General features: G+C 39.9%; 1 protein-coding gene across 5 annotated transcripts in view; it reads right to left on the bottom strand.

Moving 5' to 3' along the window:
- Window positions 1-25,218, bottom strand: part of KCNH8 (potassium voltage-gated channel subfamily H member 8) — a 300,278-nt gene extending 275,060 nt beyond the window's left edge. For all 5 annotated transcript variants that reach the window (XM_075271409.1, XM_075271408.1, XM_075271407.1 and 2 more), the window contains exon 1: window positions 24,735-25,218. In XM_075271409.1, coding sequence (XP_075127510.1) covers window positions 24,735-24,810 — 76 coding nt within the window. In that variant the 5' untranslated portion in view covers window positions 24,811-25,218. The remainder of the gene's footprint in view (window positions 1-24,734) is intronic.
- Between the last annotated feature and the right edge of the window lie 1,116 nt (window positions 25,219-26,334).

Consider the following 26,334-nt stretch of genomic DNA (forward strand, 5'->3'; position numbering starts at 1 on the left):
CAGATGATGGATCCAGCTGAGCAGGCCAGTTACTCATCTTTCTACTCAGTCACATTGACACATTTACTCTGCAATGCAAGCCTTATCATACCTCCTACTCCTGGAGTTGAAATACATTGAAGTACAATGTCAAGGGGTTCCTAATGAATACCGAAGGATAGATGTTAGAACAGAGTATTCTAAGAAGAGCGCGTCTTGAACAGACATCCACGGGGTTCTTCAACGTCTGCCCATAACATTGCAAATCACGTCACAGGAAATTCCTGTGTTGAAATCAAAGGGGATTCTTCCCTTTCATTTCCCTTTGTGTGTCCTGATCAGTATTGATTCATGAAATATTTATCTGATCTCTACAGATGAGCAAGATTGGGGCTGTAATGTACAATGGCAGTGCGATCACAGCATGACAGTATGGTACAGGTCCTATGGAGACTGCCAATGTACTTGACCATGATTAGGATGTTTAAGATTTGCCTAGATTAGAAATCAATGGATTTTTTTATATATTTTGGGATGCTATCGCTGTTATGTATGGACTATGAGGCCCCCTGACGTTCCAGGGCCTATACATCCAGCACTCAAGTGATCAGTAATATATTAAAATGTGTGGAGGCAGCACACAGGTGATGGACGGATTATACGGTGCTGGTTCTGTGTAGGGATACTATTGTTCTTATGCCTGGACGATGAGGCCCCCTGATGGACGCATTACAGTGTACTGGTTCCGTGTAGGGCTGACCACCTCCCTACCGGACAGTCAAACACAGAGAAAAAGAGATAGAGCCACATTAGTGGTTATTAGAGATGATTTGAATACTAGATACAAATAGTTTTGAATACCTCTGCTCCCATAGGAATGCATGGAAGTGACCGTACTGCAAGGGGTTAAGCGCCGGACGGAGGCACCGGCCGCTCCCATCCATTCCTATGGAGTGAGTTATTCGAATCTAATATTCGAATCAACTCTAGTGGTTATTAGAGATGAGCGAACAGTGTTCTATCGAACACATGTTCGATCGGATATCAGGGTGTTCGCCATGTTCGAATCGAATCGAACACCGCGTGGTAAAGTGCGCCAAAATTCGATTCCCCTCCCACCTTCCCTGGCGCCTTTTTTGCACCAATAACAGTGCAGGGGAGGTGGGACAGGAACTACGACACCGGGGGCATTGAAAAAAATTGGAAAAAGTCATTGGCTGCCGAAATCAGGTGACCTCCATTTTAGACGAATAGTGGATTTCAAATCCGGGTCATATGAGAATGTGAACTTTGTGACTATGAGACAGGGATAGCTGTACAGGCAGGGATAGCTAGGGATAACCTTTATTTAGGGGGGAATGTTATTAAAAATAACTTTTTGGGGCTCTATCGGGTGTGTAATTGTGATTTTTGTGAGATAAACTTTTTCCCATAGGGATGCATTGGCCAGCGCTGATTGGCCAGAGTACGGAACTCGACCAATCAGCGCTGGCTCTGCTGGAGGAGGCGGAGTCTAAGATCGCTCCACACCAGTCTCCATTCAGGTCCGACCTTAGACTCCGCCTCCTCCAGCAGAGCCAGCGCTGATTGGCCGAATTCCGTACTCTGGCCAATCAGCACTGGCTAATGCATTGTATTGGCGTGATGAAGCAGTGCTGAATGTGTGTGCTTAGCACACACATTCAGCTCTACTTCATCGGGCTAATAGAATGCATTGGCCAATCAGCGCTGGCCAATGCATTCTATTAGCTTGATGAAGCAGAGTGTGCACAAGGGTTCAAGCGCACCCTCGGCTCTGATGTAGCAGAGCCGAGGCTGCACAAGGGTTCAAGCGCACCCTCGGCTCTGATGTAGCAGAGTCGAGGGTGCACTTGAACCCTTGTGCAGCCTCGGCTCTGCTACATCAGAGCCGAGGGTGCGCTTGAACCCTTGTGCACCCTCGGCTCTGCTACATCAGAGCCGAGGGTGCGCTTGAACCCTTGTGCACACTCTGCTTCATCAAGCTAATAGAATGCATTGGCCAGCGCTGATTGGCCAATGCATTCTATTAGCCCGATGAAGTAGAGCTGAATGTGTGTGCTAAGCACACACATTCAGCACTGCTTCATCACGCCAATACGATGCATTAGCCAGTGCTGATTGGCCAGAGTATTCGACTCGACCAATCAGCGCTGGCTCTGCTGGAGGAGGCGGAGTCTAAGGTCGGACCTGAATGGAGACTGGTGTAGAGCGATCTTAGACTCCGCCTCCTCCAGCAGAGCCAGCGCTGATTGGTCGAGTTCCGTACTCTGGCCAATCAGCGCTGGCCAATGCATTCTATTAGCCCGATGAAGTAGAGCTGAATGTGTGTGCTTAGCACACACATTCAGCTCTACTTCATCGGGCTAATAGAATGCATTGGCCAATCAGCGCTGGCCAATGCATTCTATTAGCGTGAACTGAGTTTGTACAGGGGTTCTAGTGCACCCTCGGCTCTGCTACATCAGATTGCTACATCTGATGTAGCAGTGCCGAGTGTGCATCAGATGTGTAGTTGAGCAAAACTGACTCAGCACTGCTAAGTCTCTGCATTCGCATAGGAATGCATTGGCCAGCCTTCGGCCAATCAGCGCTGGCTCTGCCGGAGGAGGCGGAGTCTAAGGTCGGACCTGAATGGAGACTGGTGTGGAGCGATCTTAGACTCCGCCTCCTCCAGCAGAGCCAGCGCTGATTGGTCGAGTTCCGTACTCTGGCCAATCAGCACTGGCCAATGCATTTCTATGGGGAAAAGTTAGCTTGCGAAAATCGCAAACTGACAGGGATTTCCATGAAATAAAGTGACTTTTATGCCCCCAGACATGCTTCCCCTGCTGTCCCAGTGTCATTCCAGGGTGTTGGTATCATTTCCTGGGGTGTCATAGTGGACTTGGTGACCCTCCAGACACGAATTTGGGTTTCCCCCTTAACGAGTATATGTTCCCCATAGACTATAATGGGGTTCGAAACCCATTCGAACACTCGAACAGTGAGCGGCTGTTCGAATCGAATTTCGAACCTCGAACATTTTAGTGTTCGCTCATCTCTAGTGGTTATGCCTCAATTTTTTTTTCCTTTTATTAGTGCAATATTTTAGGTGTTTCACCCTTCATCAGGCATATAAAGATATATGAATAAGATAAAATCGTCAAATGATGTCAGTATGATGCAATGTAGTCCAGAGTATGCAGAATCCCAGGCAATAGGGCTGGTGAACCTAATGTGATTAATACTGCCAATTTGGCTAGGACGCTGGTAATGAACATGCCAAGGAGATAAAAATAGAGGCCAACTGACCCGGTGGTATTAGTCACATTAGGCTCGCCAGCCCTATTGCCTAAGATTCTGCATACTCTGGACTACATTGCATCATGCTAACATTATTTGATGACTTTCTCCTACTCGTATATCTTTAGTTGCCTGATGAAGGGTGAAACACCCAAAACTAATATAAGAAAAATAATTTGAAGCATAACCACTATTGGAATGTGGTTCTATCTCTCTTCCTGTGTTCACTAACATATTAATGTTAATATTAAAACCTGAAAAATTGTTTTCATACATTCCCATACCTAATACACTGTAATGTAAAATTCCTAGTCTACTGGCCATTACCTTGATAAACACCAACTACAAACACAGTCAACATTACATGAATGCTCAAGAATACAGAAGCCACAAATAAGTGATCGCTTTTTTATAAACTCAGATTTTCCCTAACTTGATATTGAAAAATAGTTTCCTTAGCCCTAATAATATGGTTTCTAGATTTTGTAAAGCAATGCCAAGCTCATTTTAGCTGACTACAGTAGTTTTTTAAGAAGCAGGTCCTGTTGAGCTCTAAAATATTCTAAACTAACCTTCGCTAGTTTAATTAGTCTTGGAAGATAAACTCATTATCCTTGGTTCAGGAGACCAGAGTATAGAGCTGCCATAGAGCTCCAATTACTCAACTGTGGAGAACTTTAAGCAACTTCGGAATCAAATTTCATAATTAGTGAAAATTAAAGAATTGTGAATGGTAATTATAATAATTCTCACATATATGTGTCCCGAGGCCGTGATGTCATGGTCTGGACGGTGGGAGAATTGCATTAGTCATACATATAATTTTCACCATCAGCATAATTAGCGTGTTCTGTTGTTAGTCACCTAATGACCTGTGCCATAGGCCACAATGTTATCATAACATAATACAATATAATTGTGCGTTTAGCTTACAAGCTATCGAGGAGATAATACTGCTGAACTTTCAGGTTTATATACTGTAAATAGTTTTTTTTTTATTTCTTTCACGTAAACAGATTATAAAAATTGTTTATGAAAATTGTTAAAATACATACCATGGGGCAGATTTACTAATATGGGCTTTATATTAATAATGGTGTTATAATAAGGAGGTCCATTACATAGACTCAGTGCTCTTATAGTATATACTAGGGTATAGGTTCTGATTACACTAACGTCTTTTTAGGTTTGGAAGAAAGATTATATATTGTCTACCAATTAGTATTTGGACACATGCGGTAGAATAGAAAAACAACATTTATTCCTATTCAATAGTTGGTAGACCCCAGCAGATGCTTCCTTACGGATGGGATTGATCGAAACAATACTCCCGGATGCCTGGTGAAACTCCTGGTGTATGTGAGCCATCGGTTGGGTGTGGTTTCTCTGGCCAGCACTTGGTTTCTATCTCCCAGTTTCGGTTGTCTGCCGACTCGGGGCACACTCTGACAATCACTGTTCACCTTCCACTTCGTAATCACATAGGCCACTATCCATTTTAGGTAATTCAGTTTGCTTGCTATTGTACGCCCTTTAAGGATCGACCATGTCTGTGGTCCTCGACAATTACTCCTTTTTCGAAGTCGGACAACTTTGCACTTCGTGGCATCTAGCATGTAACTAATGCCAATGCAATATATCTTCATTTCCCTGGGTGTCCAAATATTTATTGGAAGACAGTGCATACAGTGTATTAGCCGGAGTGCCATGCAGAATTTATTGAGCATGATCTAAAATATGTTACTGATCTTTACCAGATGGGTATAAAACACCATGGTTAAATCTAAGCTACATTACTTATTGCATCTATGATACTTGGTTGGAGATTTCTTGATTCTCTCTACATGCACAGAATGTGCTGTTAATCTCCAAGTCACAATGATCTATAGCCTGTAAAATCAATATAAATCAATCGCTTCCTAAAGATTATACTGGGCAAATTAGAATTTCATGAACGCCCAATGAAATTTATTTTGAAATTAGCAGAAATAAATTGTTGTGGAACACATTGCTATAATAAGTATAACCAAGGGAAAGACTGTTATAAAACACACAACTAGTTGTGTAATTATAATTACCTGACAAAAACGCTCTAATTACATCTGACAGATTTAATCAGGTTTGTTCCACTCTAGTCAGAAAAGAAAAATGACAGTAATAACTCGGAGCATGCCATTGTAGACCAACCGGCAGGAGATATTATATTACAAAACAGTATATTTGTTATGGAAGCGGATTTCAGTTGGGATATAGCAGGCGTACATCCTAATAAAAGTGAAAACCAAGTCTACCATTTGTGAAAATTCGTTCAAATATGGCAAATTTGTTTTTGAAATTTGTGCAACAAATCTGCTGTGTCTAAATTTGCCTTAAGGGTTTTTTCTGTCTTTGCAGCTTTACAAGATATGTGATTTATGGTAGACATAAAAGGGAATTAGGGAGATTTATTAAAAAGCTACCGCAAAGAAAAGCGGTGTACGTGCCCAGGGCAATCAATCACATTTAAGGTCATATTTTTCTTTATTAATTGGTTATTTTAGGCTATTTTATTACTTTTACTTTTGATAAATTCCCTCATTAGCATTCACAGCTTATAACAGTAAGGATATTTGATTCTAACCAATCCAATGTAGTACGGGGTATTTCCCCAATATATATATATATATATATATATATATATATATATATATATATATATATATATATATATATATATATTATATATATATATATATATATATATATATATATAGTATATTTTTAATATTAATTTTATATCACACTTTATATATTTCTAAATATTCCACTATTGCATATACAAGTCTGTTCTGTATCTAACCATGAAGAAGGAAAAGGGATTAAAACTATATACAGTAGTTGTTTGTGTTTTGTTGCAGCTGTTTGTGTTCCATTACAATGATTCAGGATCAAGTATCCTACTGGATTCTGTAGGGGGACATATCTATGGGCATTACAGGTAAGGGTTGGTTCACATCTGCGTTGGTATTCCGTGTGGGGGAGTCCGCATGTAGACACCCCCGAACGGAATACCAAACGTAATTGCAAGCGCTGTGCAGAACACGGATCCCCATAGACTATAATGGGGTCCGTGTGCTTGCCTCCAGATGTCCACACAGAACATGCGGACAGGAAAGTAGTTTACAATCTACTTTCCTGTCCATATGATTTGCACGGGCAACACGCGGCAAGCACACGGACCCCATTATAGTCTATGTACTTTCAGTTCACACCGCTTGCAATTGCATTTGGTATTCTGTTCATAGGGGTCCCCATGCGTACTCCCCCAGACGGAAGATGTGCACCAACCCTTAGACACAAACAGTTATATAAGATCACGCATTAGAGAAAAGGAGGAAAATAGGTGGTTTCCTGGAGGAATGTCACTTAAAATGACATGTGCCTATAGGGTACATTTGCAGTAGGGTAAAATAAGAATTATTCGAGATGAGTGAAAATTGCAGAATTCATTCCATTCTGGACGGTTTGGGTCAAAGTTCAAAAAGCGGAAAAAAAGAAAAGTCTAAATTGCCTTAGAAAGTCAGGTATGACACTATAAAAGGGATTTCTTGGCCAACAGGTCAAATATTACTGTACCACTTTTAGATTCAAATCATTTAAAGACGTAGTGTATATAACTTCACTTGGTTTTGGTGTTTGGCAGGGAAAAAAAAATCTGCCAAATACATGCAAAAAGAGTGCCGCATGGCAATAAATGGTCTGCTCTTGGCCTTGGATACAATAAAGATTGTATCTGAAAGTTTTGACGGAATGTTTTTAGAACTGTGAATGAGATTGATGCATCTGCTGCTCCAGAGTAACACGAGCACATCACGTAACTGACACACACAGCCGATGCTGCTGACTTCTCTAACAGTGTGACAGACAGACAGATTCAGCTCATATCGTATCTCTTTCTATAAATTAAATCAAATTCTTTTTCTCCGGGCCTAAGCATAATACACTTCCCAAGAATCAAGACACTGTATTATGTGAGCATTATTTCCTATCTCTATTAGCCTGACTGCTAAAGTTGCTCCGATCTCTTTTATCTCCCCCCCACAAAACGGACATTTTCTATTTGTGTCTTAGCTTTTAATACTGCAATGACCTCTGACTTATAGTATCTCATTATTGCCTGTTCCCTGTCATAAGGTATTATGGGGAAACAAGTCCATGAGATCAAGTGTTCCATTTTCTTGGCTTTCTCCATTGCTTTCTCATGGCAGCATTTTATTTAGCTCACATGAATGAAAACACAAAAAATTTGGATTTGATTGAACACATAGTTTTAAAAAAATTTGTACTGAATTCGTATTATGAGCCAAATCGCTCAGCTCTAAAAATGATGCTTTGTAGGTATTGGACATGTAGAATTTTAATGGCGTAACATGTTTAATGTGGCTGATAATTCAATAGCAGAGCTTAACTATCAATTATTCATAAGATATTTATACTGAGTTGAAAATGAACATGAGATTTACCCTCTCGTGATATAAAGCTGTACTGTATCTGACACACAATTGTTGAATATTTTTGAGTACAAAATAGAAAACGTCACTTTTACAAAATGTCAAAGTAAAAAACTAAAGTCATGGTATAGTCCTTATACAAAGTTGGGTCAAATTTAGGGTTGAGCGATCAGGATCGGAAAAGATCGGCTTCCGACCGGCGATTGAGCAAATTTCAAGATCACAATCGGGATAGGCTGGAAAATGATCGGAAATTGGATTTTAAAATAGATCCTGAAATCTCAAGTTCGGCTCAACCCTAGTCAAATTATTACAACCTCCAGCTAATATCCAGAGTCACTGCGTACAGCATGGATAACAGCGAGATGGACTGGAAGTGACTCAGTAAGGTGCCGGCAGGTTGTCATCTGACTTCTACTAGCAGGTGTGTGGGAGAGGATCCATACAGCAAAAATAACAACCGAGTCCCCACAGATGCTCAATTGGGCAAAGTCTGGGGAACTAGGTGGCTATAGAAGTATTTGAACATCTTGGTTGTGCTCTTCCAGACACTGTTGGACATCTCTAGCTGCGTGACATGTCACATTGTTTTGCTGGAAAATTTCATCTGTCCAGGAAAAACAAACAGTATGTATGGGTATATGTCAGCTGCAAGGATGGCTTTATACCTAAATCAGTTCAGAGTGTCATCCCCATGGATGAGTAGGCCCAGAGAATGCCTTTAAAAAAAAATCCACAGACAATATTTCTGTCGCTATCAGCGTGTGTTCTTCCAGGAATTGTTACAGAGTGTTTGTTCTCCAATGTTTCTCACTTGACACGAAAATGTCCATTTGTTCCATGAAGCAGAAATGTGAGCTGCTCCACTGTTGCCTGTTGGTCAGATCTTGTACACCCTTGTAGCCAATATTCTCCTCTTACATCAGTGGCACTTGGTGCTCTGCAGTTTCCATGCTAGTTATTCTGAAAGCTGCCAGGTAAACAGTTCACAAACTATGCTGTTTGAGAAATACCTCCATTCTTTGAACAAAAGCTAATAATCTTCCCTTTTGTCCCCTTTACCCATGAAAACAACATGTGATGTGTATTCGGATAGCCTATGGCACACCTTATATGCCCACCAAGCCATCCTGTGACACTATATCACTTCCGTTATAGACTATGCACTCCCGATAACATAAATAAGAGGAGGGCAATATAGCTGTGTCGCTATATGTATATAACGATGTGTTATAACAGAACTTATACATATTGTTATATTGCCTGAATATGTAACTTTAAAGGGGTATTCCCGCGTCGCATACTCACCAGTCTTCACTGCTGTAAAATCTTCTTTCTTCCTGGTTTCTTGCGTCATGTGGTGGGCAGGGTTTCATATGCAACCTGCCATTTAGCTCCACCCCAAATTAGTGTGTATCTCCGCCCACCACATAGTGTGATCCTAAGGGGCAGCTGAAGGGCCTGTGATGTCATCAAAGGTCCTCAAACATCACTATATGCACAATATTGGACTATGAAGTACAGGCAGGAACAACTCCATTTTGTGTTACATACAGAGACTGCCTGCCTCTGCCATAATGAACACAATTGAATTAGCCTGATAACTGGGAGAACAGAAGACGAGTTCAGAAATGAAAGCAGCTCCTCTGCCCTATCTGAGAGCAGGGAGGTAGGTCACATGGTGTAGACACAGGAATAGCTAGAAATACAGGCTCACTCCTGTGCACTTAGCCCCTCCTCCCTCCCCCCTGAGAGCAGCAGATACATCACTTGACTTTTGAGCAGATAAGTCAAGGGCTGTGTCAACAATGAATTGAATAAAGTAAGACAGTGGACAAACAAAGCAGTTTTGCTGAAGCAGTGTATTTAGGAAAAGACTTACATCCACATTAAGAAGCAGTATAGATAGGATCCTTGTGATGGGACAACCCCTTTAATAGTTAGAAACACAAGCAGGGAGAAATATGAACATGGTATTTCCTGCAAATATAAAATCTAATATTATATGTCATTGGCAGTACTCTTTCCTTATATCCAATAAATTACTGGAAAGAAGTCTAATGATGAAGATGGGAAACACCACAAAACCATTTCGTCATGGTAAAGAAGACAGCAAAAAATGTGGGCAAAGAAATCACAACATGCCGAATCAAGCAAAATAGTGTCTACAATGTTTAACCCTTTCACCTTTTTTTAATTGAACCTTTCTCAATCAAAGTAACCGAGTCCCTGTGTAATGATATCACCTTGGGTTCAAGGAGGAGATTGATTTCTTTTGCAATTATGTTTTCACCTCTAGCATTTGTGACATAGATACACTGATGATATTATGGGTCATGTAATATGTGAAAAAAAATATAGCCCGATACTTAACCTGTGACATTATGCATCCAATTTCTTGTTATTTCCCATATCTATTGAGTAACACATAACGTTAACCATCCAATTGATTTTAATGTTACCCTGGCGGATAATGAACAGCACATAAAAGCCTACGGATATGAGAACCCTACTAATAATCGACAAACTATATGCGTGTATGAGATTTAGTTTAGCAGAAAAATACTTAAAAATTGTTAAATGAATGTACTTAAAGGGGACCTTTCATGTCGTTTAAGAAAGGGATTGTTATATATTATCACAAAACTAACAGTATGCAGAACTCAGAGCACTTTCTGCTTTGTCAGTATCTTTCCCCTTTACAGTGATATCAGTGCTGTTGGTTTCGGCTACCAATATCACCATACTGTGAGAAGGACTGGCCTCATTACGCAGAGTCACTGCTGGCTGGTGAGTAACATCCTCACTATCTAGCCATGACGCTGAGCTGTAAGGCCAAGTAACATCCCCACCAAACAGCCATGACGCTGAGCTGTAAGGCCGGCCACCCTGACGATACTGTGATATTAGCAGCTGAAATTACCTGCACAGATAGCTCTGAAACCAAGGAAGATACAGACAAAGCTGAAAGTGTGCTAAATTTCACGCACTATGAACTTTGTAATAATATACCATTCCTTATCTTAGAGCAAAGTTCCTCTTTAAAGGTTTTGCTTTCTTTAAAGAGGACCTTTCATGTGGTGTAATACACCATTATAAATGAGTACTGTCAAGAGTGGGAAGGGGCGTTCCTCACCACTCAACATCATGGCTGGGCGGTAAGGAATGCCCCCTCTCACATTACAGCGCAATAGACGCTACTGTGAGGAAGGGCGTTTCTGACTGACTGTCATAAACACCCTTCTGACAGTGAAAAGCTATGGAACTGGCACCGATAGCTCTTCAAGAGGGGCACAGAATGGGAAAGCCGATAGTGCACTGAATTCAGCGCACTGTTGGCTTTCTAGTGGTGTATTACACCACATGTGCCCCAGGAGGTGAAAGGTTAACACATCTCACTGTAACAGTTTTTAGAATAGTTTTTGGAATTCAGATAATTTCTAGAGATGAGCGAACACTAAAATGTTCGAGGTTCGAAATTCGATTCGAACAGCCGCTCACTGTTCGAGTGTTCGAATGGGTTTCGAACCCCATTATAGTCTATGGGGAACATAAACTCGTTAAGGGGGAAACCCAAATTCGTGTCTGGAGGGTCACCAAGTCCACTATGACACCCCAGGAAATGATACCAACACCCTGGAATGACACTGGGACAGCAGGGGAAGCATGTCTGGGGGCATAAAAGTCACTTTATTTCATGGAAATCCCTGTCAGTTTGCGATTTTCGCAAGCTAACTTTTCCCCATAGAAATGCATTGGCCAGTGCTGATTGGCCAGAGTACGGAACTCGACCAATCAGCGCTGGCTCTGCTGGAGGAGGCGGAGTCTAAGATCGCTCCACACCAGTCTCCATTCAGGTCCGACCTTAGACTCCGCCTCCTCCGGCAGAGCCAGCGCTGATTGGCCGAAGGCTGGCCAATGCATTCCTATGCGAATGCAGACTTAGCAGTGCTGAGTCAGTTTTGCTCAACTACACATCTGATGCACACTCGGCACTGCTACATCAGATGTAGCAATCTGATGTAGCAGAGCCGAGGGTGCACTAGAACCCCTGTGCAAACTCAGTTCACGCTAATAGAATGCATTGGCCAGCGCTGATTGGCCAATGCATTCTATTAGCCCGATGAAGTAGAGCTGAATGTGTGTGCTAAGCACACACATTCAGCACTGCTTCATCACGCCAATACAATGCATTAGCCAGTGCTGATTGGCCAGAGTACGGAATTCGGCCAATCAGCGCTGGCCAATGCATTCTATTAGCCCGATGAAGTAGAGCTGAATGTGTGTGCTAAGCACACACATTCAGCACTGCTTCATCACGCCAATACAATGCATTAGCCAGTGCTGATTGGCCGAATTCCGTACTCTGGCCAATCAGCGCTGGCTCTGCTGGAGGAGGCGGAGTCTAAGATCGCTCCACACCAGTCTTCATTCAGGTCCGACCTTAGACTCCGCCTCCTCCAGCAGAGCCAGCGCTGATTGGCCAGAGTACGGAATTCGGCCAATCAGCACTGGCTAATGCATTGTATTGGCGTGATGAAGCAGTGCTGAATGTGTGTGCTTAGCACACACATTCAGCTCTACTTCATCGGGCTAATAGAATGCATTGGCCAGCGCTGATTGGCCAGAGTACGGAATTCGGCCAATCAGCGCTGGCTCTGCTGGAGGAGGCGGAGTCTAAGATCGCTCCACACCAGTCTCCATTCAGGTCCGACCTTAGACTCCGCCTCCTCCAGCAGAGCCAGCGCTGATTGGCCAGAGTATGGAATTCGGCCAATCAGCACTGGCTAATGCATTGTATTGGCGTGATGAAGCAGTGCTGAATGTGTGTGCTTAGCACACACATTCAGCTCTACTTCATCGGGCTAATAGAATGCATTGGCCAGCGCTGATTGGCCGAATTCCGTACTCTGGCCAATCAGCACTGGCTAATGCATTGTATTGGCGTGATGAAGCAGTGCTGAATGTGTGTGCTTAGCACACACATTCAGCTCTACTTCATCGGGCTAATAGAATGCATTGGCCAATCAGCGCTGGCCAATGCATTCTATTAGCGTGAACTGAGTTTGCACAGGGGTTCTAGTGCACCCTCGGCTCTGCTACATCAGATTGCTACATCTGATGTAGCAGTGCCGAGTGTGCATCAGATGTGTAGTTGAGCAAAACTGACTCAGCACTGCTAAGTCTCTGCATTCGCATAGGAATGCATTGGCCAGCCTTCGGCCAATCAGCGCTGGCTCTGCCGGAGGAGGCGGAGTCTAAGGTCGGACCTGAATGGAGACTGGTGTGGAGCGATCTTAGACTCCGCCTCCTCCAGCAGAGCTAGCGCTGATTGGTCGAGTTCCGTACTCTGGCCAATCAGCGCTGGCCAATGCATTCTATTAGCCCGATGAAGTAGAGCTGAATGTGTGTGCTTACCACACACATTCAGCTCTACTTCATCAGGCTAATAGAATACATTGGCCAATCAGCGCTGGCCAATGCATTCTATTAGCTTGATGAAGCAGAGTGTGCACAAGGGTTCAAGCGCACCCTCGGCTCTGATGTAGCAGAGCTGAGGGTGCACAAGGGTTCAAGTGCACCCTCGGCTCTCCTACATCAGAGCCGAGGGTGCGCTTGAACCCTTGTGCAGCCTCGGCTCTGCTACATCAGAGCCGATGGTGCGCTTGAACCCTTGTGCACACTCTGCTTCATCAAGCTAATAGAATGCATTGGCCAGCACTGATTGGCCAGAGTACGGAATTCGGCCAATCAGCGCTGGCCAATGCATCCCTATGGGAAAAAGTTTATCTCACAAAAATCACAATTACACACCCGATAGAGCCCCAAAAAGTTATTTTTAATAACATTCCCCCCTAAATAAAGGTTATCCCTAGCTATCCCTGCCTGTACAGCTATCCCTGTCTCATAGTCACAAAGTTCACATTCTCATATGACCCGGATTTGAAATCCACTATTCGTCTAAAATGGAGGTCACCTGATTTCGGCAGCCAATGACTTTTTCCAATTTTTTTCAATGCCCCCGGTGTCGTAGTTCCTGTCCCACCTCCCCTGCGCTGTTATTGGTGCAAAAAAGGCGCCAGGGAAGGTGGGAGGGGAATCGAATTTTGGCGCACTTTACCACGCGGTGTTCGATTCGATTCGAACATGGCGAACACCCTGATATCCGATCGAACATGTGTTCGATAGAACACTGTTCGCTCATCTCTAATAATTTCTTTAAGTCACTAAAATATACGGGGAATCACATCTATCTCCTTCTCTTTCAGGTTAAGTTTTATATTATACCTAACTTAGGACAATCTTAAGTCTAAGACCTGGTTCACATCTGCATTCGGTATTCCGTTTGAACGGAATACTGAATGCATTAAAAAGCAATGAGCAATGAAAGCACACAGACCCCATAGACTGTAATGGGGTCCTTGTGTTTTCCGCCTTGGACAGATTCTTGAAACATTGTAACGTCTTTTAAAATATTTCCTATTAAATGCACTGTCTCATCTCAATGGATATTTTCATTCTAGGGCACAATCATTTCATAGAAAAGGGTCGATTATTCGAAACCTCCCACTGTGACCAAAAGTACAAAGTCACAAATATAGAGTGTCATTTGCATTGCCAGCTAGTAATACAGTACTTCTCCTATAGTGCCCTTCACATGTTAATGTAAAACCACTGGCAGGCTTTTTATGTTCCCTCTTCTTGTAAAGTCAGTTTTACTTTCTAAAAATATCAAAAGCATAGTAGACATATATCTGTTATGTACTGTAATACTTCAGCTGATACAAGTATTTTATAGTTTAGTTCAATACATATCTTTCTTTGAATTTTATTGAATAATTTATAATATAATTGAAAGATTCTTTGGAGAGAAAAATCTGAGCATATTTTCACTAAATATCTCCCAAGCTTAATTCTATCTGTGGATTACAGACCGCACCAGATTATGTTACATAAAAGATGGATGCTGCAGAATGTATGTCAAAGACACAAGTGCTCAAATGATGCAAAACAAAAAAAAACAAATGGCAAAGGGGAAACACTCAGTGATTTCTAAGCTATTTGTTAAAATAGGCATTTGTAATTAAAGAGGGTATGACATATGTGATTTACAATATATTATAAGGGCATTGTAGCTATATTTAGGTTTGCTTTGCACATTAAAAGAAGACTTTTCAGTTTTGTAATGTCAGACAATGTTAAATACATAGTCATATTGAATAGAATAGGGGTGGACTAGGCAGGGGTATTCATAGAAAGGAGAGTGCTATATGTGGTGACCACCAAGCACCAACCTTTAATATAATAATTGTTTTATTTTTCACAATAATAAAAGAACATTTAAAGAGGACTGTTCATGTCCTTGAGCACGTGTGGGTTTTTACACAGCTACAAAAGCCAACAGTGCACTGTTGTTTTTCCCGTTATGTGCCCCGGGGGATGAGCTATTGGTGCCATTACTGATAGCTCTTCACTGTCAGAAGGGCATTCCTGAAAGTTTAGCTGGGAACGAACTTCCCGACAGTACTGTGTGTAGCGCTATACTGTGAGGGGGCCTTCCTTACTGCCCACCAATGATGCTGAGTGGTGAGCAACGCCGCCGCCAAGTACTAGTCTATGGATGAGTACTGTCAGGAGGGGGGGGCATTCCTCACCACTCAGGGTCATAGCTGGGTGATAAGTAATGCCCCCTCATAGTATTGCACTACACACAGTACTGTCAGGAAGGTCATTCCCAGCTAGACTGTAAGGAAAGCCCTGCTCTATCGGGAAAGCCAACAGTGTGCTGAATTAAGTGTACTGTCAGTGTACTATGCCCGAGGACATGAACTGTCCTCTTTAAATGTTTTTTCATGCTTTTGCATTTTTTTTTTTTTATTTTTTTTTTTGCAATGTTGCACATTTTCCTAAACTTTGATAAGAAGTGCTGGTATATATCATATACATTTTTTCTGATGTGGTACATGGCCCTATAACATACTGACTGTCAGGACAGACAGTGTGCAGAGACCGCAGACAAAAATGGGTGCCATGGCAAACTTGGTCAACCACAGGTGTATTGAACAGCTCACTTGCATGAGTAAAAAGTGGATTTTCTTGGTAGCACTGACAAAAAAAAGTTTCTACTTGTCCTACAGCATATAAGTAGTTTAGTGAATTTGGTGGGGTTACATTCCAGTGTAACCAAATTCTAATTAAGCTAAAGGTGGGAGGGTATGTTTGTATGTGGTGCTGACCCTTTTGTGAACACTGCAGTCCCATCAATATGATTACAAATTTAATAATGTCTGACATTTGGGGTTGAGCCGATCTTGAGATTTCAGGATCAATTTTAAAATCCATTTTCCAATCATTTTCCAGCCGATCCCAATCACGATCGTAAAATTTGCTCGATCGCTGATCGGGATCCGATCTTTTCCGATCCCAATCGCTCATAAACCCTAATGACATTATAACACTGACAACACTTACTATATAAAGTAGTCACAAATCTGTATCGGCTGCCTCTTTAGTACATACACAAATATAATCTGACCCTATGATAAGTCTTAGACACAAGAAGGATACAAACATGGAGGTGTCTACATATCAATCATGTAGACAACTAAGCACTTTGTTAGCAAAAAAGTGCGGAACCAAATAAAAATAATAAGTAACTATTACAGACTGATCTGTTACCAAGGTATAAACCATCAGAGAACTAGTTTATTACAATACAATAAAATATATATATATATATATATATATATATATATATATATATACTGTATATATAATTGATGTGTCATATAAACAAAACTGAAAATGAAAATATATGAACAAGCAAATTTGAAAAGAAAGAGTAAGCTCAGTTACGGGTACATTGACTTTATTTCATCACACATCTATTAAAAGCTTAACCACGACACTGGAGCCATGTATAGAAAAGACGACTATAAAAAGTAAAAAAAAAAATGATATGAATACATCGTGTTATCCACTGCCTGGACAAAGAATAAAGGCAGCTGATTCTACATAACTGATCCCATACAGTTGGATCTTTGTTGAAGTGGTTCCCTATACTTTTTATATACATATTAATATAATAATATTTTATTGATGGACGAACGAGCAAGTCATGTCTACATTACTGCAAAACATACATGACACTTGTCTGTTCTCATCTTGGTACCTTGAACTGAAGACCTTACTAATATTAGACATGTTGGTTGCTATTATAAATGGGGTTGCCTGTCTGACAATCCCATTTAACAGGTTGAACTTTAAAGATAATGTATCCAAGGCAACCAGACTGTCTGAAATATCTGAAAGAGCAAGTCAAAGCTGGACTGGCACTGAGACTACAACACAGAATGAGAGCTTGGAAAAATCAAGCCATGGTGCTCCACTTCGGTCAGATTCACTACAAGGAATTTAGTAACAGACTTCAATAAAGTTGAGCTATTTTAGCCATGACTAATTTTGGCATATGGACATTTTAACAGCCCTTTAGACCCTCCTTTGTTAGTCAGAGGAGACAAATCCTACATAAACCTTCAATTGCTCTGACCATTACACAATTACATTATGTCCCATTGATATAAACAACAGATGTAGCAAAGTTTAAAATGACAAGTAATGAGTTCAGTAAACCGTTGCAGCAAATATTAACTTGATGTTTTCAATGGCTTTTGCAGAGTGATATTATTCTGTAACACTTTATCAGATTCATGATAATAACGCTATACCTATATTGTATACCTGGTCAACACCAGAATGTCGGTGAGTTGGTATCTGGGAGTCCTGAGAGTTAACTGATATGAAAGACTGGTACTGCAAGCACACTCATTGACAAAGAAACAAATAAATAAATAATACACCCAGAGAGAATAGTACAGAGAGAATTTCTACAACACAATACTTGGTCCTGCCACAAAAAGAACACAAAAGACTCTATGAGGCTACTTTTGGGTAGTGTACTTGTGAGGATAGGCCATTGTCTGCTAGACATACCTCTATGATGAATTCAAATTTACCCAGTTGACAGACTTTGAGGTAGAGTATATAGAATGTTTGAATGCATTGGATAGAAGTAGAGTGCATCAGAATGGTTGTTTTGATGAACTGCCTCCTATCTAGACTGTTGTGACCTAATTGTTAGGAGGTGCGAGGGCAAGCACATACAACAAACACTCTTTGGACAGCCAGACAAACAACCAGTAAAGAGGATCACTTGATCTGCTGACAAGCATTGGCAACACATCTTGTCTCCAGTCCAGACACAGATGACACTTTCATTATATCCCCGTTTCTGCATGACCTTTTCCATTCGCTTACCAAAAGGATACCAAAACATGATAATGAGTAAAATTGGTTCTGCCTCCTAACAATTATTTCCTTCTGGATCAACAATGCAGGAAGATGAAGTTGATGAACATTCTGCATGTTAATCCAACCTAACTACAGTATGATGTGTACAGATGTGTCCACCTTTAACTTACATCTAATGTGGTCATAAACTCCATTTGCTCATTACACCAATTTAATGCAATATAATCCTCAACACGCTAAGAAAACTGAGTTTTAAGAAAACTGGTAGTTAAGAACTCCTCCCCCCTCCTTGAGAGCAGAAGAAAGAACAAGTAGACTCAAGTGGACATGTGGAGTGGTGGCTGCCCAATGGTATTTTATTCTTAAGTGGTTAGAGGACATGAATGGTCCTGTTAGAGTAATATATACACCACTGAGCTCTATTTTAATGTATCAGTAGGTGGAATATTCAGTTCTTACTTGATCTTTCCAAATTGTAATGACATTTCTGATATGAATATGAGTTGAGAGGATTTTAACATGTCTTTGGGATCTGGTTACACTGTAGAATAAAGGAACATAATTGTACATATCACATGTTTTACATTTAATACAGCGTGCAGATGGTATACTAAGTAGTGAAAAGCAATCTGTGGTATATAACTATATACCAAAGATCCACAATGATGAGCTCAGTAAACACTGACAATATTCATACAGTACAAAGTAACAAGCTCACTATATTGTATTGCCACAAATAACAGACCAGTGGGGAACAGCAAAAAAATCTCACAGTGCTTTGTCAAATGCCGTTGTTTGAGCAAATCACTAACACTAGCAGTAGGCTAATAAAGTTTATGATACTGCTATGTAAAGCCAATAAAACATATCTCTGGTGGATATGTAGTTACTAACCCAATATTCTTAGAGAACAGAAAAACTGTGCCTGGTCTTGACAATGGTCAGTATTCGGAAGACACTGTATAATTCCAGCAAGTGTTATGTGAGCTGCCTGACCTAGTGGTGATGGTTTTATGGTTAGTGTTCCCTCTATTTTGTGTGCCCTGAAAATATTAGAATTAAAATACTGCACCCTGCAGGCTGGTAGAAATCTTATTGGGTTTGACTTCATTAGTATGGTTTAACACTTTCCATTCCAGAGTGCACAGTGTAGGGAGATCACTAGCCATGATGTGGGAGTAGCTCTATAGTATATGTTAGCTCATGTCCTTCATGCCCATTCCAACTTAACCATTGTTTGATTGTCTCTGAGTTGCTGAACATAGTTTAAACATATTTGGGGGTCATTTTAGTAACTTTACCTTAAGACACTGACTAGCACAGTCAACACATATCAGTAAGACTGGACATCTAACGGGCTTTCAGTTACATCTGTGGAGGTCCAACTCTTGGCAACCTTGTCAATGAGCTATTTAAAGGAGCTTCTTAACTGTTTGCATTGGTCTGTATTGCACAATGCCACACTTCTGTAGCAGTTGTGTGGGGCAGTGCAGCTTTATTCCATTCACTTAAATGGGAGAAGCTAAACACCAAGCTCAGCGCTATGAAAATGCCATGAAGGTTTGTCTATGGATGGATTCTGGTGTCTTCGCAGTAGGCGATGGTACATTGGCATTGAAGAGATGAGTATAGGCCTTCTCTGTAGGGTGAATGTGCTATTGCCTGCTCAGAACATACCGCAGGATGTGTATACAGGGTCTACCAATAAGTATTTGGACACCAATGCAAATGAAGATATCTGCGGTCATGATGTACGTCATGCATTCCAACCGCTAAATCGGAAACAGCATTGGCATTAGTGCATTGGCATTAGTCGCATGCAAGATGCCACGAAGTGCTGAGTTGTATGATTTCGAGAAAGGGGTAATTGTGGGGTAGCACAGAAATGGTCGATCCTTAAGAGATATAGCAAGCGAACTGAATTATCCCAAATCGACAGTGGCCTATGTGATTATGAAGTGGAAGGTGAACGGTGATTGTCAGAATGTGCCCTGAGTCAGCAGACCCCCGAAACTGGGAGATAGAGACCGACGGGTGCTGGCCAGAGAAACCGCATCCAACCGATGGCTCACATACACCATGAGATTCACCAGGCATCCGGGAGTATTGTGTTGATCAATCCCATCCGTACGGAAGCATCTGCTGGGGTCTAACAACTATTGAATATGAATAAATGTTGTTTTTCTATTCTACCATAGGTGTCCTAATACTTATTGGTAGACAGTGTACAGACACACCTGCATGGCATATTACATCGCTGGCCTGCCTGGTGAAGGGCATTTCCGCTTTATACATTGCACTGATACTACAATGAGATTTCTATGCACAAGTGATATTTAATGGAAAACATAAAAATAAATATATTGGTTTACTACTGATTTTATTTGTGGTGCTGAATTTAAAGGAAAATGGTCAGTCCTACAATGAATGTGCTCTCTATTTTCAGTACCATATAAGAGAGCTGCCTGGAAATCTGTATCTCCCCAATGACATGTGGCTGAGCCCTGGTTTAATAAATTTACACTGTGCTATTAACAGACACATATAGCATCTTGATAAACTATTCCTTCCACTGCTTGTCTTTATACTATATGATCACCCTTGTTTATAGACCTATATGTATGCTTATATATAATGGTAAGTGGCACTTTGTAAAATATACAGATTTATATGTAATGCAAATGCAAAAGGACAGCATGAAAACAAAATCCAGCCCTTGTTCACTGGTGTAGAGTAATCTGATTGATACATGATTTCATGTGAAAATTCTCACTTCAAGACTTCATTCCTGCATCAATGAATGAGAGAAATGTCTATTCCAGTTAGATAGAACCTCTTTATTATTAGGCCTTGATACTTTTTTCATATTTAAATATTTTATTGTGCTCTGCTTAGCTGCAGCTCAGATCCAAGCCACTAGAGTAATAAGCATACAGTATGCCATGTTCACATGTATTAGAGCAGTTCATTCACTAGTGAGCCTCAATGTTTATTCTGATATTCTGGGGAAAGGAAGTTTAAGATTCTAATAATACCTTCCAACCTTCCATTTCAGAAGAGCGGCATACATAGTTATAAGACATATTTAAGAATATCGACCAAAATGTTTCTACTGATTTTACATATTATGTGAATATTTTTTCTTTTTAACAATATACATAAATAATGTATTATACAAAGCATTCATAATGTTATACAAATACCACATAAACATGATTTTGGAAACATTATGGAGGATATTAAAAATGCATCCTATAACTTGATTCAGAATCATATTAAAAACTGTACATAGGATGGAGAGAAGGTTCCCTTGTCAAAGCTAACTAGAATGATTGGCTGTTTTACTGAATGATATAATGAAGAGTTACAGATATGTCCGAAACACTAAGACATTGATATATTATAGTATCAACTGAGATGGATGGACAGATAGATAGATAGATAGATAGATAGATAGATAGATAGATAGATAGATAGATAGATCGATAGATAAAGATAGGTAAATAGATAGATAGAAGGATAGATAAATAGAAAAATAGATAGATAGATAGATAGATAGATAGATGTAGATAGATAGATAAATAGATAAAGATATGTAGATAGATAGATAGATAGATAGATAGATAGATAGATAGATAGATAGATAGATGTAGATAGATAGATAAATAGATAAAGATATGTAGATAGATAGATAGATAGATAGATAGATAGATAGATAGATAGATAGATAGATAGATAGAGGCAAATAGATAGATAGAGGTAGAGAGATAGATGATAGATAGATAGATAGATAGATAGATAGATAGAATATATTAAATAATTGAATGAATTGAATAATTTAAACTATACCATGTGACAAATGTCTCCTACCTGTTAATACTAATAGTACTGTGTGGTAGAGCAGTATCTATTCACCTACAAAACCTATAAATGTAGCAGAGTTAACACATGATGTGCCATGCCTACCTGTGGTGTTTTATAATGCTGCAGGTAAACCTACTGAGCTATTGAAACTCATCGAGTTATCCCAAAAGACCGAAAAATAATAAAGTCAACCCTGCTACATGAATGAGCAAGTGTGAACAGAGTCACTGTGTCAATACTTATGATAACTATAGAGTAAATTAGACCTTATCAAGTTCAGAAATAATAATATTAATCTCCTGTTAAATGTAATAGCCAATATGCCTGGTTGTTTATATGGCTGTATCTTATATACTAAACATGTAAATCATACAAAATAAAAATGCACCCCTATTATACAACTTCAATATATTGTTAAAATGTGATAAACTGTAAGACTAAGGATTTTCTGTGTATAACACGTCCCCAAATCCATGTAACCTTGAGTCTCTATAAGAATAGAATTTATTATCATATGAGGTTGTGTTAAGTCAATATTTGTTGTGTAAAATATGATTTAAGAACAGAGCTAAGCTTTAAGTGAGGCATATTTGCAGATGAAATCTGGATTCCCTTTCTGCATGGTTGGTCAGAATTATAATTAATTCTCCCTTGGATTAGAGATTCAGTAGTGGATTAGTCTATCATTGATGACAGCATACTGCATCCTTCCAATGTGATATGCTTAAATTAAAAGAGTGCATTAACTTAGTCATCTGTGTATGATCTACAGTAGATCACCCCAAGTAATCTAACAAAATGACTTCAATAATACAGTATGTTAATAGCACAAATCAATGTAAGAGAATTTAGTCTTTATATCCATATATTGGACTTAACCTGTATCCAAGCTATTCTTAATACAGCAGCTATTTGCAAAGATGCCTAGCAATAGGAAATGTAATACCAATGTAAAGGTTAAATATAAACTATTATCCTGAAAAATATAAACTTACTCCAAGTGTACAGAAGGTCACATAACATAGCACACAATAATCTTCATGTCATAAAGTTGTACTCAATACTGAACACTTTCATAGACTAACCCATAGAATAGTCTTATTAAAATCCAGTGAAAGCTCGTACAAAGTTATGCTGTGCTGGTTGACAAACACAACTCTGCTGCACTGATGTTCTCCTATCTGCTCATCTGAATGTTATTTTATAATGTACAGGGCCACAAGCCCAGCAATGAACACAACACTAAGTAGTCATTGACATGCACAAGTGCATTCTCCTAACGGCAGCCATGAATGGGTATTTATTTTTTCTTTCTTCAAAACATTAGTCTTGAGATTATCTTTATTAAATATGTTTTCTCTTCAATCTGCTTTACAGAATCTCTAAGCTTATTCCTAGAGAACTGAGGATTTATTTACAGAGAGTGCACATCCTCCCACATATACAATATCACCAGGGCACATAGATGCTTTTATTAAGTACATGTTGTAAAGGCCTGACCCACTCTCATTTACATCTATGCAGATCTATTAATATGCATGTCTCCTGAATAACCTAGAACTATTACTCATGTCCATCCCATAGCTGAATAGAAGGCTGCTGGTACATAAATGAGAGCTGGGGACTAATAGTCAGGATTTCCCTTGTGCAGAGAAAGCTGCAGGGGTAAAGCAGCAGGAGACCCTGACTAAATTAGCAAATTGCAGACAATGTTATGGGTTGATAAACAAGAGGAGAAAGTTGAAGTCAATAATGTAATAGTATCACAGGGGTATAATACCGCTATACATACATAATAAATGGACTGTCACAATGTAAAATTGTATAGTCTGAAATAACCAACTACTCATCATCACTATTCTTTCTTTCTTTCTTTCTTTCTTTCTTTCTTTCTTTCTTTCTTTCTTTCTCTTTCTTTCTTTCTTTCTTTCTTTCTTTCTTTCTTTCTTTCTTTCTTTCTTTCTTTCTCTCTTTCTTTCTTTCTTTCTTTCCTCCTTCCCTTCCTTCCTTCCTTCCTTCTCTTTCTTTCTTTCTTTCTTTCTTTCTTTCTTTCTTTCTTTCTTTCTTTCTTTCTTTCTTTCTTTCTTTCTTTCTTTCCTCCTTTCCTTCCTTCATTCCTTTCTTTTCTTTCCTTCTTTCTTTCCTCCCTCCCTTGTTTCCTTCCTTCCCCTTCCTTCCTTCCTTTATTTCCTTCTTTCCTTCCTTCCTTCTATCTTCCTTCTATCTCATTACAGATTCCATATTTTGTCAGCCTACAGTCATCATCTGTTGTAACTACATGCTAGTTAGCCATAACAAGCACAATTCCTTCCCTGTAAGGTTAACCTGACTGTGCTGCTCACATCAAATAAACTTCTGTGAGCAAGTAAGGAAAGCAGCCTAATGGTTAACTAATGACCAACCGCTTCTATTCCATCAGCATCTGTTCTCTGCTACAATGTAATCTTCCTCCTATCAAGAAATTTACATAATCACCATAAGATCCTATTTTCCTAACGATAACAAGAGGGATAATATATAGCTCTCAGGTCTCATACTGTATACTATTGTACTCTATCTACTGCCACTAACATGAGCTGTCCATAGTGCTGAAATCACCAGCCCCCTAAAGACTTAATGGCAAGTACTGTATGTTACTCTTCTGCTGCATTAGATACAATAGTATCAATATCCTCTACACATGCATCCTTTAAGGACTGTATAAAAAGTCATTCACATGGTAAGGAGCCCTGCATTCATCTAAATAGTTGTAAGACAGAGATAATGAGAAAGCAAGTCAAGACTTACGTGTTCCATCGAATCTAGTCGCTATAGTATCTAAGAAGGTGTTCTGAGGTGCTAGTAATCCTTTCATAACAGGCATTTTTCCAGCCCGGTGTGTAATTCTCCATCAAAGTTTATAAACAAGGATGTTTTGGAAGAAAGTGCAGTGGGGGAGGGATGAAATGAGGAAGAGGAGGTGGTGGGTGAGGTGGTAGTGGTGAAAAGAGGAGGGGTGCCTGGTGACTGGTGACTCCTGATGATTATCCCTGGAAGCTCCCAGTCCACCACAAGTCTGCTTTATCCTGAATGCTGCAGCTCAGCACAGCTGTGACCTTCCCCAGTCAGCTCTCCAAACCAGAGGAATGGATTAATGTAATCTTCACAAAATGCCTCTGTATTTGTATTACCCAAACCAAAGTTACCAGACAGGAGTCCCTCCAATAGATAAAAAAGCAGCACACCACAGCCAGTTAACCCTAAGAGTGAGCGAGTCAATACTAGGTGACAGTCTCTCCCTCTTTTCAAGCCTTCAGCAATCCCTCTAGTGATTGTTCACTCTGTACTGTGGGCTTCAATTGCTCCATGGCATTCCACACAACCATAACCTTACACAGAGCTAAATTTAGATTCATGCAAAAGCAAAAGAAAAGGGAAGATTCCTGCAAGCAGTGACTTTGGGCTGCAACACAAAAGCAGGATAGGTGATGGAAAGAGTGAAGCTAGCCAGGAGAGCAGCTGGGCTGTATGATAGCACAAATGCAGACCTTTCTCTATTTAATTTAGCCATTTCTCGTTTGGAAAGACGTTCTCTCCATGTATTTTCTATAAGCTTCAGACAATGCCTAGCAGACCTCCAAAGGAAACAGGCGGATCTATTGTGCCTCTCTGCAGTGAGTTATCTAGGACAACTTTACCAGCATCGCATTCACTTCTTCACTTAATTATTTCTGAAAGGCTCCGACAACGTCGTGTCAGCGACTGCCCTCTTACATATGGACTGTAATGGATGCAGTATAAACTACATGCCAAAGAGAAAGAAAACACAACTTTGCACATGATTCTATAGATAGATATTTAGATAAGCAAATAGCTGATTATTTTCTAATATAGATAGATAAAAAGATGACAGACAGATAATAGATAGATATGTGCGTGTATATACACATATACACAGGGTATATATATATATATATATATATATCAATTATATATTATAATAATATTTTACAAGCTCTTCTGACCATTGTGTGTCAGTCTACACTGTAGCCTATCATTCTATTCATGAATTAAAGAAAATTAATACATTAATATGAATCTTTCTGCAAAATACCCAGACGTCTGAGTTTTTTGTGTGATAGAACTGTGGGGAGATATGAGCATAAGTCATACAGTTATGCTCAGTATAAACAGTAGGTTTAAATTGTAATAACAATTTTATAGCAAACTTTTTCTATGTTAAAACCATGCTTTGACTGAAACTGAAACTTTATTTGCATATGCAGTTATAGCAACCCTTCAATGCACAATAAAAAGTTGCAAAATGTATAGTTAAAGGGATTGTCCAATATTTTTTTAATGTCTTTTTTAATGTCTTATTTTTTTTAACAGTGATCCACAAGAACCA

Source organism: Leptodactylus fuscus, chromosome 4, assembly GCF_031893055.1.
Source record: "Leptodactylus fuscus isolate aLepFus1 chromosome 4, aLepFus1.hap2, whole genome shotgun sequence".
Lineage (NCBI taxonomy): Eukaryota > Metazoa > Chordata > Amphibia > Anura > Leptodactylidae > Leptodactylus > Leptodactylus fuscus.